The sequence below is a fragment of the Notamacropus eugenii genome, chromosome 5 (assembly GCF_028372415.1).
Source record: "Notamacropus eugenii isolate mMacEug1 chromosome 5, mMacEug1.pri_v2, whole genome shotgun sequence".
NCBI classification, from domain to species: Eukaryota; Metazoa; Chordata; class Mammalia; order Diprotodontia; family Macropodidae; genus Notamacropus; species Notamacropus eugenii.
In genome coordinates this window covers 257,807,442-257,826,568 of record NC_092876.1, presented here as the reverse complement: position 1 = coordinate 257,826,568, position 19,127 = coordinate 257,807,442, and the positions used below count along the sequence as shown (strand labels likewise).

The following is a 19,127-nucleotide window of genomic DNA, read 5'->3' as shown; positions in this document are numbered from 1 at the left end:
TCACTGAGAAATTTGATGTCTCTTGCTTGGTTTAGCCCAATTTGGTTGGGTTAACCTCAACATGGCTTAACTCATCTGCTGAGGCCTTTTACACTACACATGCTACAGCTTCTTGGAGCCACAGGTGAGCTGGGTAATGGGTAGACACCAAAAGTGGATGAACAGCCCCGAAAAGGGGTCAGCAAGCCTTCAGACCAGCAGGGGTAGTCCTCCCTGAACACCCATACATCTTAGATAGTACTTAAAGGAAGACAGGGAAGCTAAAAGGCAGAGATGAGGGGGAAGAGAATTGCTCACACTGAGGGCAGTCAGTGAAAATTCCAGGAGTTAGGAAATGGAATATCTTGTTCCAGCAACAACAAGAACCCCAGAATCAATGGGTCACAGAGTACAAGAGAGGGTATAAGGTGCAAGAAAACGGGACAGGTAGAAGGGGTAGGTTATGAAGGGCACTGAATGCCAAAGAAAGGATTTCATATTTGATCCTGGAGGTGACAGAAAGCCATCGCAGTCTGTTGAAGGGGTGGTGGTATAAATATGGTCAGATCTGAGCTTTAGGAAAATCATTGTGATAGCTGATGGACTCTGGAGTAGGGAGAGACTTGTGACAGGTAGAACAATGAGGAGGCTATTTCAATAACCTGAGTGAGATGATGAGGTCTGCACTAGAGTGGAAGCAGAGTCTTAAGGGAAAAGGCTTATAAGAGACATTTAGTACCTTTGTAACACTGGGCAAGTCACTTAAGCTCCATGGGCATCAGTTTTCTCATTTTCAAAATAAGATGGTTGTATCTGATGGCCTCTGAGATCCTTTCCATCTCAAGATCTATGATACTATGATGCTTAAACATGTGAAAAGCTCCCTGAAATTTGTTGTAGAGCATTATGAAGGAGAAAGAAAGAAGAGTCCTGCGGAATCCTGCCATACGACCCTTTTGAATGAATCTTTTCAATAGTACATTACTGAGTGCTTTGTTCAGTCTTAAATAACATGTGAACCAACTTTCCTTCCTTCCTTCCTTCCTTCCTTCCTTCCTTCCTTCCTTCCTTCCTTCCTTCCTTCCTTCCTTCCTTCCTTCCTTCCTTCCTGCCGTCTGTCCATCCTCTCCTCCTTTCTGTTTTCAGAAGTTATATGCCAGTTTCTCCTAGATTCCAGTTGGACGCTATGCATGTCAAATCTCTTGAGACAAAACAGTGTACCAAATCAAAGAAGGGAATTCAGGCTAGAACTTCTTTTAAGGTACGGGAAATAAATGCTGAAATTGAAACATGATTAATTTTCTGTTTAAAATTTTAGTTATAAATCACCAGGTGGAACTGAATAATACTTGTGTGCATAAGGTGGATAATTATTGGGGGGAAGGGGAAACTTTTTCCTCTAAGTACATTTAACCCTTTAAATTAATGCAAGTTTAATCCACTCTATTTGAACAGTACAACTACTTGGTCAGCTGCTTCAGATGAGGGCATATACAACTGCTACACCTATAGACTTGGTCTACTGGCCAGAGCTCCCCAGTCTTTGTTTAATCACAAGGGTGTGGATCACATTTAGCTTTGTTTAGATCAACAAACAGAACAGTATTCAGAGCAACTGCTGAACCAGCTCCCTGACGTCATCCTTTTCCATGGCAACCACTGTAAAATCATATAAAACAGTGGGTTCTTCCTGCCTTTGTCTAGTCAGACACACAGAGCTACTGAACTTTTTAATGATCAAGACTCAAGGAAGCAGATAAATAATTTAGGGGGTTGGTTTTTTGCAGAATATTCCTCATTCTAAATGTCTCTTACCTTGAAGGACTTCCATTGGGAGAACAGTCCAAGCATTTTCCAAATAGGAGATATAAATATAACGAGCTGTATTGCAGGCCAGGCCAATATACAGAACCCTAAAAGAATAAAATAAATAACGAATAAGAAGAGGCAATATAAACTAAGATCAGGGTATGAGGCCAACCATGTGCAAGAATCATTGGTTTTCTTTACTCCAAAAACTCACCACTGACAAACTTAGACCCATCCTAAGCTAAGGAGCTGGAAACTCCTGGATTTAATCATGATATCCCAAGAGGAAGAACACTGCCTCTAACATATCTGCCCTCAGCCTTTTCAACATGCTTGTTAATATAAAGGGGAACATCTTCTTTCCTGAAACTTAATTAGCAGCTAGGACGATGCTTTTTTAAGGCAGTCTGGGCATTCTGCCATCAGTAATGACATTATTGGCTTTCATCCAGTTGGTTGTAGGGTAAATATGCATAGAACTGTAGCCAATTCACTAGATAGTGGGAAGGGCATTATTAAAATGAATATATATAATATATAATGTGTGTGTGCAAGCACACACACACATACACACACACACATACACACTATGCACTTGCATACAATACCTAAAACAGTCATACCACAGTACAGAAAGAATGTTCGATTTGGAGCGAAAGGATTTGAGTTCAAATCCCAGCTCTGACGAGGTGAGCAGTCAGTCACTTAGCTGGTCTAGACCTCAGTTTCCTTGCCAGTAAAATCAGGAGGTTAAAGCAGATGACCTCTAAGGTCTTCCTTCTAATCCTAAATCTATGAACCTAATAAAACCACTCACCAAAAAAAATTTAATTTAATTAAAAAAATAACTTAGTGAATTTTTATTGTCTAGTGAGCAAAAACGGTATCTGAAAATGACAAATTTGCTCTTGTTTCTATAATCTATAAATATTAGAGAAGTCTCACACACACAAAAAAAAGCCTTATCTTGATTACAAAAGGCTTATAAAATTGCTTAAGAAAATGTACTTGAATTTCCAATCCTTCACTCCCCCTAAAGAGTTATCCAAAAGCATAGAGTTACTATCTGGTTTTCAACCAGACCAAACTGGTTTGGAAACAGGTAATAGCTGGAAGGTGAGATTTAATTTCAGGAGAAAAACTCTAGGGTTAAAACTCAGTCTTAGTGAGCAAGATTCTCCTCTTAGCTCCTCTCTAATTTCTGCTGATTTTTCTAACACCTATTATTTTCCTGTTTCTGAGCCTTGGGAAAGAAAAGCTAGTAGGCCTACAGGGAAAGTTGTGGCTTATATAGGCGATTTATTGTTTCTTGTTCAACTGGGAATCGTATGGGAAAATTGTACCTCTAAACATGTCTTCCCTTATGTTAAGTTATGTTATGTTAAGTCTTGCCTTGGCTCTGTCCTCAGCACAGGGCCAAGGCAAGGAATCAAAATGAGGCTCTTGGCTAGCAAATTTTAAGTAAATGCAAGAAGAGAGAGAAGAAGAGAGAATGAGGTACAGAAGAAGGGCTACCGGTCAGGAAACAGCTGTTTCAGAGATTCAGGCATCCTTCGTGAGAAGAAGCAAGACCTGTACAATGTGGATATCCCAAAACAAATATTGTATCCGGTTCTTTATACTTCTGTGGTCTGGGCAGAAGATACCACAGCCCTGCTTAACAAAATGTTCAATGTGGCACACCAGAACACCTGACTTGTAAACTTTCCTTTTCCAAGAGAACAAAAACCTAAAAGATATTACAACACACGTAGAACACATTGAAAATGTGCACGCACATTTCACTGGCTCTGACCCCTAATTAGTCCAGTTCAAAACTAGCTGCTCCCTGGCAATAGTTTTCTCTTAGGCTATTAGCAAAACTGGTTTTGCAACCTATTCCTTCCCCCACCCCCACCTCCCCCTTTTTCACAATGTCCATCCTAAATCTTTTTTATGAGCCCTCCTCAGACTCATCGTTGCCATGACTATGGTCTTTCAACCCAGGCTACAGTCCAAAGCTCCTGACCTAAGGTAACCTGCTTCAGGTCATGATGTTGCTCAATCTATGCCTTCAGTCCACAATCCATAGGCACTGACATCTAGGACTATCTTATCTCTGGGCATTTATGATCAATATACCAGATGACTCAGCACCCAGCATGTTCTTCTCTTCTTTGTCCTCTTTCTCCATTCCTTCTCTTCTGATTGACAGTATTGTAGAGGTGACCTTCAAGCACAAACCTATTGTTCTAGAGAAGGAAGAAGTATCCAGGTACTCTTTTATTTTCTAACCAGAAGGATCCTGAGAGAAAACAGAATTATATAATTGATGGCAGGTGGGTGGGTGGAATATGGCCCCTGCTCCATGCCAAGAATTTTGCCTCTGAGGTAGATAGTGGCTTGTTCCAGGCATCAGAGGAGCAAAGCAACTGCACTGACGCATGGCAAGGCACACAGAGATCTGCTGGGCAATGACTGAGAAACAGTTCAACAACCATGGGGCCATCTTTTAAAAAAACATAGGTTTTATGAGTTGTTGTGGCCAAAATACATACCAATCCCTTAGTTGCCAACTTTTTGATGAACTAGATGAAAAAACTAAAGTGCAGAGTGATTAATTGACAGGCCCATGATCACATGGCCAGTAAGCAGGACAGAAGGCTCAAACCCAAGTCTTCCAACCTCTGAAGTTAGTGTTCATCCCATTATATCACAATTACTTCCTTTTTCTGTTACCAATTTTTTAAACAAATCTAGTCTAGTTTATGTTTGGTATTGTCCACATTTTTGGAATTAGGAATTAATGTTAACTATATATTAGGAGAGAATGCTTAGATATTTCAATGCAATGAACCATTTAAAGGTTCAAGCTGCTAAGGGAGTTACATGAAAGAATGCTTTTTTTGCCATTAACACCAAAGAGATTATCACATATTCCCAAAGGGGGAAAAACAGTAGTTTAAAAATGTAGCTTTAAGAACTATGCCAAGAGTCTTTAAAGATTTATTTTTTGCTCTTTAGTGCCTTTCTAACTACAACCAAGAGAACTTCAGGATTTTGGCTTAGCAGAAAATTTGAATATGTTGAAAATCATAGAGTTTGACTAGGTAAAACACAACTGTTATGGAAATAAGAAATAGTTATACATGAATTACATGTATGTATGCTATGTATGCATATGTATATATGTATGAACAAACAGAAAAAGACCCAGAAATATCACAGGATGGTAAAAAAAAAAAAAAGAATGAATGCATATCTTCAGCAACTGGTGATTGATCCTTACTGTGAGGTTAGAGATAAAGAGGTTGTGGCATAGAGAGGTCAACACTTGAAGGAATTACCAGGTGCATTTTTGCTTCTCTGGGAGAATTCTAGACAACGGGAGACAGAGTATAACAATTGTGTGAAACAATGCCTTAACACCATGTTGAATGGGAGGGGCAGGAGAAGGAAATATAATTTAATTTAACCAGATGTTACTACTCTTTGGTACCTTTCCTTGCCAGAAATGTGAGAGACCACATAAAAGTCATGGAGTTCTAATCAAGGTGGCATTTTCATGATTTCTCAACCCAGCATGCCCAGAGATAACAGGCTTAGGAAGGTTCAATTACTTGCTCATCTATGGTCACACAGCTAGTAAGTGTCATAATCAAGATTTTAGTTCATGCCGTCCAAATTCAAGTCTGCAGGTCTTTCTGTCATCCCATACCACCACACCCGTAGCCTGACTGATATTCTAATATCATTTAAATATGATAAAATATAATATTTTAAAATATGATATTTTAGCATCAGGGGTATCTTGATCACAATTCTTTTTTGGTCATTTTCAACAGTCTATTTATGTCCATCCCTGTTGGGGTACCCACAATTTTCTTCTTCAGAGACAGTAGTTATGATTCATAAACATATAGAATCATCAGAAAAACACACATAAAAAAAGATGGCAATTAGGTTGCACGTGGATAGAACACTGAACCTGGAGTCAGGAGAACCTGTTTGACTCTGGGCAAGTCACTTAACTCTGACTGCCTCAGAAAAAAAAAGGGTCTTTGGTTCAAGAGGCAGTTTGGGATTACTGAAGTATCACATGACTTGCAATCCAGTTTGCAACAGTAGCTAGGTGTTGCAGTGGATAGAATGCCAGGCTTGGAGTCAGGAAGACTCAACTTACTGAGTTCAAATCTATCCTCAGAGGCTTACTAGTTACATGACACTAGGCAAGTCACTTAACCTTGTTTTCATCTGTCAAATGAGCTAGAGCAGGAAATGGCAAATCACTACAGTTTCTTTGCCAAGAAAATCTCAAATGGGGTCATGAAGAGTTGGACAAGCCTAAAAAATGACTAGACAGCCCAGTCTGTTCTCTCCCTATTATTTGATTCTAGGATCAGCTGATTATTTAGCTAAGAAACTTGGTCTAAATTTAAATTTTCAGCAATATTTCACAAGCAAATTATTACAGGTACCATCACTTTCCAAAGTAATACAAATGTGGAGATGGAAGCTATACATATATATGTGTATATATATAATATATATATACACATATATATACACACACATATGTATATATATATATATATACATATACACACACACATACAGTATACATATTTATTTCTGTGTTGGGATGATGAGGTTATTATTAAAGAGGAAAAACAATCTTCCTTGGTAAAAAACCCTGCATGACTTTTACTCATTCCTTATGACAGTGTCTATAGTTTAGAATAAACAGACCGTTGACTTTGGTCAGTGAAGGTGGAGGTGGGCATGGCAGGTAATGACAGCAGTCATCTGTAAGGGGTTAGAGGAGGTATGAAGTAGAAAACTGTGACACCCAAAATAATCAAATGAAGATCACAGCTAATATTAATTAAGCCCAGTAAATGAGATTATGTAAATAAACCCTCTTGTTCCACAGGAGGTGGGTCTGTGCCTAATCTGAGGCCATCTTTAAAAGTGTAGCCCAAGACAAATGGCCCTTTCCTCTCCATTACCCGATTAGCCTTGCTTCTCAACAAGCTGTCTGCAACTCAGCACTGAACACCCAAGACATATTGTTTGATCCTTCCTTTTCTAACTCCCTCTTATCCTTCTTGTAATATATACAATAGAATATTCATTAATGATTCATTTATAATCTAAGGATTAGCACTCAGTTAAAGCAAAATACACCTTTCTTAGGCTGCTAGTCCAACTGTTATCTATTTGAATTATAGTCCTAATTAGCTAATATTCTAAAATTCTACTTTAGAAAAATGTGCTTTCCATGGGAAAATGATGCTGTGGGCTCCCCAGCAGTAAGACCTGTTTTTTAAAATTGTTTTTCTAGTGGTGGTTATGAGTAGGCATGGGGCTGTCCATATCGTCTTCCAAGCCAGCAGCAAGCATTTGCAAAGCCTCATTATTTCTGTGCTATAATCAAGGTGTGCCAGCTTTTTTAAATGGCCAAACTACTCTGCTAAAATATCTGGATTTTTTATGATAAGATAAAATGCATTGTATTTGCATAGCACTCTTTTTGTCATTGTTTAGTTATATTCAACTCTTCAGGATGCCATTTGGGGTTTTCTCAGCAAAGATACTGGAGCAGTTTGCCATTTCCTTCTCCAGTTCATCTGACAGATGAAGAAACTAAGGCAAATAGGGTTAAGTGACTTGCCCAAGGTGACACAGCTAGTAAGTGTCTGAGGTCATATTTGAACTCAGGACCCACTGTGCTGCTTGGCTGCCCTAGCAAAGCACTCTACAGTTTTGCAAAAGGCTTTCACACACAGACTTGTTTTGTCCTCTCTAACAACTCTGTAAAATAGGTGGGAAAGGCAACATTTCATACACACACACACACACACACACACACACACACACACGCACACATATTTTAATGGAGGACACAGACATTCAAAGAGGTTGACAGACAGGCCCCAAATAACCAATCTAGTAAGACATGAAGCCAGGACTAGAACTCCGGTTTTCTGATTCTCATAAAATGGGATAGTGTTTATTATACTATAATAAATGTTATAAATTTGATATTTCTAGAAGTTAAAACGTTTTAATGAGTAGAATTTTTATAGTTTCCTCTGATAAAGGAATATTCCCCACACACATATTCTAGGATTTTGTTGAAGTGGGAATTCCTTGTAGCTACACAACACAAGCTATCTATAACACAATGGTTAAATCACAGACACACTAGGGCACTGAGAGGCACTGAGAAGTTATTTGCCCTGGATCAACAAATAGTAGATATCAGAGGAGGACACAGGTCTACGAGGACACAGGTCTTACTACATGCTCGCTCTCTCTCTCTCTCCCTCCCTTCCTTCCTTTCTTCCTCCCACCTCTTGGTCACAATTCTTTATTGGTAACTTGTTGCAGCTTATTTAGAACCATCAATATTGCATCACCAATTTTTTTTCTTCAGCAAGTGTGGTTCTCCATGATTCACACACAGATGGCCTCACTAGCCTCTAGCACAGGATACTGCATTCTAGTACACTACCTCTCCTGCAGACTGTCCTCTTCAGTGCTTTTTTTCCCCACAGTATGACTGCATTGAGTGTCAGCATTCTCTCACCTCTGCCTTCTGGAATCTCAAGGCTTTGAGGTGCTTTAAAAAAAAGAATATCTCTTTTAGCTTTAAAAAGTCAGGGGCCCAAGGCATGAAATAAGTGGGCTCTTAGCAGTCCCACTTAAGTCCAGAGAACACTGATTTCATGGCTAGGTTGATCACAGATTGATGAGTTTTATAGCCACAGTAGCCCACCAAGAATGCTGACTAAGGCAAATAATAGCTGAGTCTTTCTGCCAGGAAGAAGCTAAAAAATTCTGAACTGAATGGGAGCTTGGAGGTCATCTGCTCCAATTCCCTTGTTTTACCCTTGGGGAAGCTGAGGCAGTAATAGGGGAAATGACTTGACCAAGGTCTCAGAGGCTGCAAGGAGGAGAGGCAGGATTTGCAGCCAGGATCTCTGATTCTTAATTTCAAGGAGGCTCATCCTAGTTCAGTAGGACCCACACAAAGAAAATCATGTCTTTGAAGTAAAATGAATGTTAGATCAAATTCACTTTGATAACAGTAATATTATATTATGTTGATATGAAAAGAATTAATTTTCTGGGAGTGTCATTTTCACAGGATCAAACCTGGAAGGAATCTGAGATACTATCTAGTATAAGACAATAATACTGATCAGAAAATTGCGGCTCAGAGGGTTTAACTGACTTGACCTGAGTCATGCAGGTAGTAATAATTGGGCTTGAATACAGAACTTCTGATTCTAAACCCAGTGTTTTCTACAATACTGCGGTGTTTCAAACATGTATACGTCTTATCCAGGAGACAAATTTGGGGAACTAAATACTAAAATTTCCCCTAGCGAGGGTTTAATTTAACACTGGCAGGTCACCAGGAAGGATTTTTCTAAAGAGTTCCCTTGGCAGGATAATGTTCATTTGGGTGTTAATGAGGCAATTCTTTCAAAAAAAGGAATACACAGCTCAGCCAATTGTTTGTTAAAAATAACTCATCTGGTTTCAACTGTATCGTGGTCTGTTTGTTTCCTTCCTCAGTCTATACACAGTAGCTCTTATTAGGTACGTCTTTAGCCATCCAATATAGCAACTTCCTTTGGTTGTCTCCAACATCCCACTCTTCAACAACACACCTTTCTCCAGATTCACACAGATACCTTCGGCCATCTACCCCCCTTTCTCAATCCCCAATAAAGTCAGTCTATTCACTCAACGCAAGAGATGAATAAAAAATCAAAAAAGAATATCAAAGATGTCATTCTTATCTTTCACAATATCCTTATCAACCCCAACATAATTATGCAAACATAATATATAAATATGCAAATATAAACAAAATATAAGTGATGTAATAGAAAGAGCTCTGGACTTGGAGTTAGGAAGACCTGAGTTCAAATTCTGCCTCAGATTATTAGTAGCTATATAGCCCTAACCTCACTCTGCCTCAATTTCCTTATCTGTAAAATTATGATAATAATAGCACCTACCTCAGAGTTGTTGTAAGAATCAAATGAAATAATATTGGTAAAGTATTTCAAGAACTAAATTGAAGGAGCCACATAAATGCTAGTTATTATTATAATTATCATATATATATATTCTGTCCACATCTGTCCTCTCACAACCTCAGGATCACTTTGGGAAGTGATGATATCTAAAGTAATTTGGGGGGTTAAGTTATTCCTCATAATTTAATTTTTTAGATAATTGCATCTTAGTTTTTGTCAGATTAATGGAAAATGGAGAAATTTATGATCCAACAAGAGTACAGAACATCATGAAGTGCAAAATGGATAATTTTGATTACATTAAATTGAAAAATTTTTGCACACACAAACCCAATGCAACCAAAGAGGGAAGCAGAAAACTGGGAAAGAATTTTTGTGACTAGTGTCTGTGATAAAGGTCTCATTTCTAAAATATACAGAGAACTGCGTCAAATGAACAAGAATACAAGTCATTCTCCAACTGATAAATGGTCTAAGGATAAGAACAGAGAGTTTTCTGAGGATATAGTCATAAAAATGCTCTAAATCACTACTGATTAGAGAGATGCAAATCAAAACAACTCTGAGGTACTATATCACACCTATCAGATTGGCTAGCATGACAACACAGGAAGATGATAAATGATGGAGAAGATGTGGGAGAGTTGGAACACTAATTCATTGTTGGTGGAGCTGTGAGCTCATCCAACCATTCTGGAGAGCAATTTGGAACTATGCCCAAAGGGCTACAAAGATGTGCATACCTTTGACCCAGCAATATCGCTACTAGGACTGTACCCCAAAGAAATCATAAAAATGGGAAAGGGACCCATGCGTATAAAAATATTTATAGAATCTCTCTTTGTGGTGGCCAAGAACTGGAAATGGAGGGGATGCCCATCAATTGGGGAATAGCTGAACAAGTTGTAGTATATGATTAAAATGGAATACTATTGTGCTTTAAGAAATGATGAACAGGAAGACTTCAGAGAGGCCTAGAAGGACTTAGATGAACTGATGCTGAGTGAAAGGATCAGAACCAGAATTTTGTACACAGCAACAGCTACAGTGTGTAAGGATTTTTTTTTTAGACTTAGTACGTCACAGCCATGCAACGACCTAAAACATTCCCAAAGGACTCTTGAGGCAAAATGCCATCCACATCTAGAGCAAGAGCTATGGAACTGGATCGCAGAATGAAGCAGAATATTTTCTCTTGTGTTATGTTTTGTTTTGTTTGGATTTTTCTTATGGTTTCTCCCATTTGTTTTAATTCTTCTATGCAACATGACTAATGTGAAAATGTGTTTAATAAGAATGTATGTGTAGAATCCATATAACACCGTATGCCGTCTCGGGGAGGGAGGAGGAGAAAATCTAAGACTTATGGAAGTGATTGCGGAAAACTGGAAACAAAAAAATTAATTTTAAAAGATAATTGCATCTTAACTATGTAAGTGCAGAAACTTTTAATTGAAGCCATTTGTTGAAGGAATCTTTCCACAATGCACTATGCTCCTGCATTCATGACATATTCTATGGAGATCTTAAGCATAATGTGGTATGGTGGAGAGAGCTCACTTGAAGCCTGTAAGATCTAAGTTTAAATCTTACCTCTGATACTTTCTGGCTGTGACTCTGGGAAAGACATTTAAACTCTTAGTACTCACTAAGCAACTTTCTAAGATTGTAAAATACAGAAATCAGTTATAGTCAATCAGTAAACATTTAGTAGTGCCTATATGCCAGGCACTATGCTAAGCACTGGGTGTATAAAAAGAGGCAAAAGACAGTCCCTGTCCTCAAGAAGCTAATGGGGAGACAATATGCAAACAAATATAGACAAACTATATATGGGATGAATAGGAAATAAGTAACAGAGGAAAGGCACAAGAATTAAGAGGGGCTGAGGAAGGCTTCCTGATAGAAGATATGATTTTATTTGGGGCTTACAGGAAGGACATCAGAGAAGTCAATAGGCACAGCTGAGGAGGGAGAATGTTCCAGGCATGGAAAGGGAAATGGAGAAAATGCTTGGAGCCAAGAGATAGAATGTCTTGTTTATGGAACAGCCAGGAGGCCACTGACAGTGGATGGAAGAGTATGTGATGGGGAATAAGGCATAAAAAGAATAAAAACGAAGGCTAGATTATGAAGGGCTTTGAATGACAAAGAATTTTCTGTGTGATTCTGGCAGTAATAAGGAGTCACTGAAGTTTACTGGGGGGAGGCAGGGTTGTGACATAGTCAGATCTTGAAATCCCTTTGGTGGCTGAATAGAGGATGAATTGGAGTAGGGAGAACCTTGATAAAGACAGACCCACCAGCAGGCTAATGCAGCAGTAAAATAGCCTACACCAGGGTGGTAGAAGTGTCAGGGGAGAGAAAGGGGAATACTCAAGAGATATTGCAAAGTGAAATCTTTGACAACATATTGGATATAAGAAGGAGGGAAATAGAGAGTAGTCAAGGATTACTGCAAGGTTTTAAGCCCAAGGGACTAGGAGGATGGTACTGTCCTTTATAGTAAGAGGAAAGGAGATGGAGACAAGGGAAAAAAAAATTCAAGAGGAAAGATAATAAGTTCCATTTAAGTAAGCCATGTCTACTGGACATCAATTTTGTAGAGATGCAAGATTGGAGGTCAGCAGGGAGGTTGGGGTGGAATAGACTACAGAATAATCAGCGTAGAGATGGTAATTGAATCCATGGAAGCTGATGAGATCACCAAGTGAAGGAATACAGAGCAAGAAAAGTCGACCGCCCAGGACAGCATCCTTATGGGCACCTGAGGTTAAAGGGCATAATCTGGATGAGGATTCAGCAAAGGAAACTGAGAAGGAGGGTTAGGAGGAAAATCAGGAGAGAGAGGTGTCCCAAAAATCTAGAGAAAAGAGAGTATCAAGCTGGAGAAGGTGATCAAGTGTCAAAAGGCTGCAGACAGGTTAAAGAGAATGAGGTTGAGAAAAGGCCATTGGATTTGGCAACTAAGAAGTCATTGGTAACTTTGGAGAGAGCAGTTTTGGTGGAATGATGAGGTTGGAAGCTAGACTGTAAAGGGTTAAGAAAAGAGTGAGAGGAAAGTGAAGGTACCTATTGTAGACACCTTTTCCAGGAGTTTAGCTACAAAGGGCAGAAAAGATATATATAGTAAAGATGGTATGGAAGGATCAAATAAGGATTATGACTGCAATATTCATAAGCTACCATTGTTCTAGTGTCTATCATAGATAATCACATTATCTCAAAGTGTAGAGGTAATTATACGAACAAGAGCTCACATTTATATATACTGGATTCAGTTTTTCAAAGTAGTAATTTTCCATAGTGGATAGAGAGCAAACCCTGGAGTCAGGAAGTCCTGGGTGAAAATCCTGAGTCATTATTCAACCTTTCGGTGACTCCAGGCAACTTTTTTAGGCTATAAATTGGAAAGCAAATGCTGAAACTGCATTAGTAGAACAGATTTCCTCAAAGGGAATTCTCTACACTCTGTACAAAGAACTCACAGGAATGGTCCATAAAAGGAGGGGAAACTACTAGGAAGACTTACAAAGCACTTTCCTTACAACAACTCTGTCAGATAGGAATGCGAGACTATGACTCTCATCTTTTTCAGATGAAGAAATGATCTGAACCCAAAGATTCTGGGAAATCCTTTACATTTTTTGCAGGTCACCTGAAATCCTTTGGCATGCCATAAGGATTTCCAACATCCTTTGGAGGACCACAAGTTGTGTAGTCCTGGTTCAGATCTTTCCAGCCTCCCACTCCAGAACGCCTCCCCCTCCTCCAGACTTCCTAGGTCATAAATAAGGACAATTAAATTTAAAAAAAAATTTTTTTTTAATTTTTAATTTAAATTTAATTTAATTTTAATTTTCAATTTAATTTAAATTTAAAAAATTTTTTTAAATGAGAAAATAGCTCCCAAAGAAAGACTGAAACTCTAAATTACTTAAATTTTGGTAAAAGAACAAAATATAAAAACATTAATATAATGTTTATATAATATAATAATAAATTAATATAATGATGAGTAATGACTCATTTGTTCCAGGTCTCCTTTGGTTCTCTTTTCTATTTATGTTGCTAAGATTACCATTACATAGTGAGCAAATTTAAGGAATTCTGAGAGATTCCAGAATCCATAAAGATACTGTTCACTGCCTATCTGAAACTCTGTTTCTATACAAGATTTTAGGTGATGATTATTTTACTGACTGCACTGATGTGTCTAATTTTCAAATGGCAATTTTTTTATTTCCCCCCTACTTAACTGTATTTTATTTTTTCCAATTGCAAGTAAAGATAGTTTTCAACATTCACTTTTGTAAGATTTTGAGCTCCAATTTTTTTCTCCCTCCCCAGGATGGCAAGCAATCTGATATATATGTACAATCATATTAAACATATTTCCACATTAGTCATGTTGTGAAAGAAAAATCGGAACAAAATGGAAAAACCATAAGAAAGAAAAAAAGTGAAAATAGTACAATTTAAAAAATGTTCTCATCCCTCTTTTGGGATGAGCTGCTCTCCAACAGTATGTCTAGGAGGGAGAAGGGAAGGAAGATGCCTCAGCGCCCAGCAGAGGGGAGGCTGAACTGCTGCCTAGTCAACAGAGGAAAGCATTAAGAGAGGGGGATTATGGAGGGGATTTTCTGTTCTTGTCTCTCCTGCACAAGCATTCTGCAGACCCATATTTATCATGTTGGTCCAATGAGTACACATTAAGGCAAATGGCTGTCTTTAGAGTGCTTAACATAAAAACCTGGAAGGGACAATGTGGGTGGCTCAGAACACTGGAAAGACCAGAACTCAGTCCTCAACTGACAGTAAACTTGTTCTATGATCCCAGCTATGAAATGAATTACCTACAGGACCTGAGGCAAGACACTTAAGCTCTGCAAGTCTCAGTTTCTTCATCTGAATGGGAATAATCATAATCTAAACCTCACACGGTTATTGTTAAGAAGGCATTGCAGAGGACTTCTTTTTTGTGCACCTCAGATACGCTTTCTTTACAAAAACATGCTAAAATGATTATCCTTAATTGGGTTGTGGGGCAGCTAAGTAGTCTAGTGGACAGAGTACTGGAGTTGAAGTCAGGAAAACCTGCGTTCAAATCCTGTCTCAAATACTTAGTAGGTGTCTGACCCTGCACAAGTTATTTAACCTCTATATGTCTGTTTTCTTATCCACAAAATGAGGATAACGATAGCGTTTACTCCACAGGGTTGTTGTGAGGATTGAATGAGATGACATATGTGCAGCTTGGCAAGCCTTAAAGCACTCAACTTAACCATATACTTATTCTAAGTGTTAGCTAGCAAACTGCTTAACAAGGGCTGTGATTTTGCACCTGAGCTTGTCGTAGGCAGTAAAAGAAAACCTGGGAGTGTAGCTCTAATTGTAAGAAATTTTAGGTTATTTGATGAGAAAACCACTGAGTCAAAGATTGTTATACCGCATGGGTGAAATATCTAGGTGAATTTTAACTAGTTGGGTATCAGACGATCTATATAGAGAGTCTCACCCTTGGCGAAAGAGACAGAAAGTGTAGCCAAAGGAGCGCTGAGACTGAGCTCTGGAGGTCTGGGTTTCAGATCCTGACTTTCACTCAATGAATTCTATGTGACGATGGGGTTTATACTCTATGAGAATCTGTTTCTTCATCTGGAAAGTAAGGATGGTATTTGTTTGGTCTGCCTCGCAGGGTTATGAGGAAAACATTTTCAACAACTTCGAGTTCTATACAAATGTAAATTACTAATATAACTACACTGTGGTACTTAAAGGACTTCTTAATATGGAAAAATGATTTTACGGATACCCCATCTAAAGCATTGGCTCTGATACACACACATTATATATACATGTATTTTATTCATTTATTTCTTTTCCCTAGCAAAGGGGATAAATTTACACTGAATTATTGACCAGTCCTCCTTTTGACCAATGATATTCATTTGTGAAACAAGAGTGAGCACCATTAAAAAAAATTACGCTAACTGGCACAGAAAATGGTCCAGAATTTTCTTAAATCAGGAAGCATTAAAAAACAACACTCTACATTACTCACTAAAATTTAATTTTGCTCTTCTGAACAGCTGCCAAATTAATATTCCTAAAGCAGAGGTCTGCCCATGTCACCCCCCTCAAGAAACTTTAGTGCTTTGCTCTTGCCTGGAGAATAAAATGCAAACTCCTCTCTCTTTTAAAGGCCTTCACAGCCAGGCTCCAGATTTGTTTTCCTGATTATGTGTTGCTCCCCCTCACAAATACTACATTTCTGCCAAACTGGACTACTTGCTGTCCTCCATACACATGTCACCTCCCACCTCTTAGCAGAAGTCCTTCTGCATCCCTGGGATGCCCTCCCTTCTCACCTCCGCTGAAACCCTGACTTCCCTTCAGTGCTTGACTTGTGTCATTTCCTTCAAGAGATCTTTCCGGATGACCCCAGTTATCAATGCCCCTCACTTGAAATTACTCTGTATTTATTGTATATGCAGAGAGAGACATATATACATATGTACATACGTACAATGTCCTAAAAGTGTTAGCACAATAATTGCACATATATAATCTATATCAAACTGCTTACTTCTTTTCAGGAAGGGAAATGGGGGAGGAGGAGAGAAAGAGCATTTGAAACTCAAAATTTAAAAAAATGAATGTTAAAAATTGTCTTTACATGTAATTGGGAGAGAAATAAATGACAAAAGTCTTAGCGCAGTTTTAAGCTACTAAAACCTGAAAGCTATTAAATCTTACAACTGCTCAGTATATATTGTATTTACTAGTCTACGTACAAGTTCCTTGAGGGGCAGCGGCTGTATGTATTGATATCCGCAGCACCTAGCACAGTATCTGGAATGTAACAGGCAATTAACGTTTGCTTGGGGATTGATTTGTTGATTACTTTCTTTTCACAATGGCCTTTTATTCTGACAGCTCAACTGTTAATCATTAACACTAAAAATACTACACAGGAGATAATGATTTCTTATTCCAGGAATGGAATTTTTTTTTCTTTTTAAAGTGTTTATAAGGGGATAAGAGTCGATTGCCCTTTGTACCTCCTTTGATGGTAAATTTGTTCACATGGTACAGTAAAATGTAACATTCAGTACAGTAAAATGTACTGAAAATGTAAAGCACTAGGATAGATTTTTTTTCCTATCAAATTGGCTTTCATTTTTTTTAAAGTCTCCATTTATAATTTTTTTTTAATTCTGAATTCCAAAATCTCTCCCTCCCTCCCACTCCCTTCCCCACTCACTGAGAAGGTAAGCAACATCAATTACATCAATTATACATCCGAAATTATGTAAAACATTTTCATATTAGCCATATTGTAAAAAAAGACAGATCTTAACTTCTTGATGGTATTGGACAGTAAGCTATATGAATAAAAGATTGATCTCTATCTCATTCTTCTTTTTAAACCCCCATACTGTCTTGTACATAATTCAGTTGCTGAATGAGGAAATGACTATATTGATAATGCATTTTTTGTTTTAGTATAAGCAAGTGCTTCTGATTAAATAATGTGATTAAAGAAGATCTTCCCTACCCATTAATGGGCCTGGGAAGATCTGTAGGAAGCCCTCATCTTTTGTTAAGTTTCTAATGAGGCACTGGTTCTCAAGGGTTCTGATGCCCTCTGACTCTAAAAAAAGGTACAAATACTCCGAGGGGGAGGTTTAACTCTGGGGCTTCCTGACTGGAAGTATTTGTTTGGCCAGACGTGATTCTTGGAAGCCACTAAGGAGTAGGAGTCCCCCAGCTTTGAAAACCCAGATATTGGTGCTTCCTTCTCTGGTAGCTATGGTCAGACAGTTGGATCTGTCTGTTGGTCTATGATGTACGTATTGCTTATGTCAGACATTTGGATGCATGTCTGTTGATTCTGATTTCTTTGTATTTTCTCTGAAGTTCACAGTGCTGACTTTTTCCTCTGAACTAAGTGAATGATACATGGGCTTGATGAAAGTGATTGTTGACCTCTCAAAGGTTGCCTTTCTTTTTATATATATATTTTATATATAAACATTTATATATTATATATAATATACAATATAATATGTTACGTATAATAATATAATAAAAATATATAATTATTTATATATAAGCCCTGCTGTGTACGTCAGCATGCTTACTGTTATAACGACAAAGTAGAAAGAGAATAGGAAAATAAAATTCCATCAATATTCAAGCAAAACCACCAATGAGTTTATTTTATACAAAATGTATCAGAGGTAATAGTTACACTCATCAATTAAAGCTAAGGTATCTTACTTTATGTCACTAAGTGATTATTCAGTGGTGCTGATAATGAGATTCCTCCAGTCTTTCCTAATTTATTTGCTGAAGGTCTATGAGAACAGTAACAGGGGTTACATCCCCAGAGTCACTCCCATCTCTACTGCCTTATTTTCCATGAATCACAAACACAAAATGGAGACAGGCCCGTTCTGTAAGAAAATGGGAGAGGAATTGTTTTGGATTGTAAGTTCAGAGAGAACTTGGACTGGGACTCTGTGGATCACCTTACATGCATAACACTGGTTTGGAATCACAACAAAGTGCTTGCTCTTCAGTGTTCAGTCAAAGCCTCAATCCATGCTTAGTTTCATCACCTGCCAGGAGTATGCTGATATATGTTTAATAACCAGCTCTCCAGGGGGAAAATGTACACATGAATCACTTTTAAATTTAATCTCCATTACTCCACAAACTAATAAATCAAGTCCTGAAAGCATTTGCTGCTTTCCAAGGTACAAACGCTCACGCTGAAATTTTAACGATGTCCCAGATCCAACCATTCAGCTTCCACCCTTCCTAGTTCTGCCTTTTGGAGCAAAACAGAATATGTTTAATCCCTGTTCACATTAAATTCTCTCCCAAACAATTAGGTACCCCTTTTTCCACCTTTCTTTTCCCCTTCCCAAGATGTCTCTTTTCCAAGTTAGACATCTCAGTTCCTTCAAATCATCTTTGTATGTCACAGTCCTCTATGTCCCATCACCACCCTGATCACCTTCTTTTGCACACTACCCAATTTACCTTACTGTTCTCAAAGTGTGCTGCCCAGAACTGAACATAATGATTCAAGTATGGCTTGTTGAGGGCAGAATCCAGTTGGTCCATCACCTTCCTTGTTTTGGGCATTATGCCTCTCAGTGTACCCCAAGATTACATGAATTTACTATGTCCCATTGTTGATTCCTACTGAGTTTTAAGCCCACCAAAAAACACAGGTCTTTTTCACATGAACTATTTCCTAGCTGTATGTATAACATCTTAGAAACTAAT

The 19,127-nt window shown here is 38.2% G+C and overlaps 1 protein-coding gene across 2 annotated transcripts in view; it reads right to left on the bottom strand.

Annotated features, from left to right (window-relative positions):
- The window catches only part of MFSD6 (major facilitator superfamily domain containing 6), a 94,478-nt gene that overhangs the window by 36,335 nt on the left and 39,016 nt on the right, over positions 1-19,127 (bottom strand). For both annotated transcript variants that reach the window (XM_072612683.1, XM_072612684.1), the window contains one exon: positions 1,795-1,892. In XM_072612683.1, the coding sequence (XP_072468784.1) occupies positions 1,795-1,892 (98 nt within the window). The remainder of the gene's footprint in view (positions 1-1,794; positions 1,893-19,127) is intronic.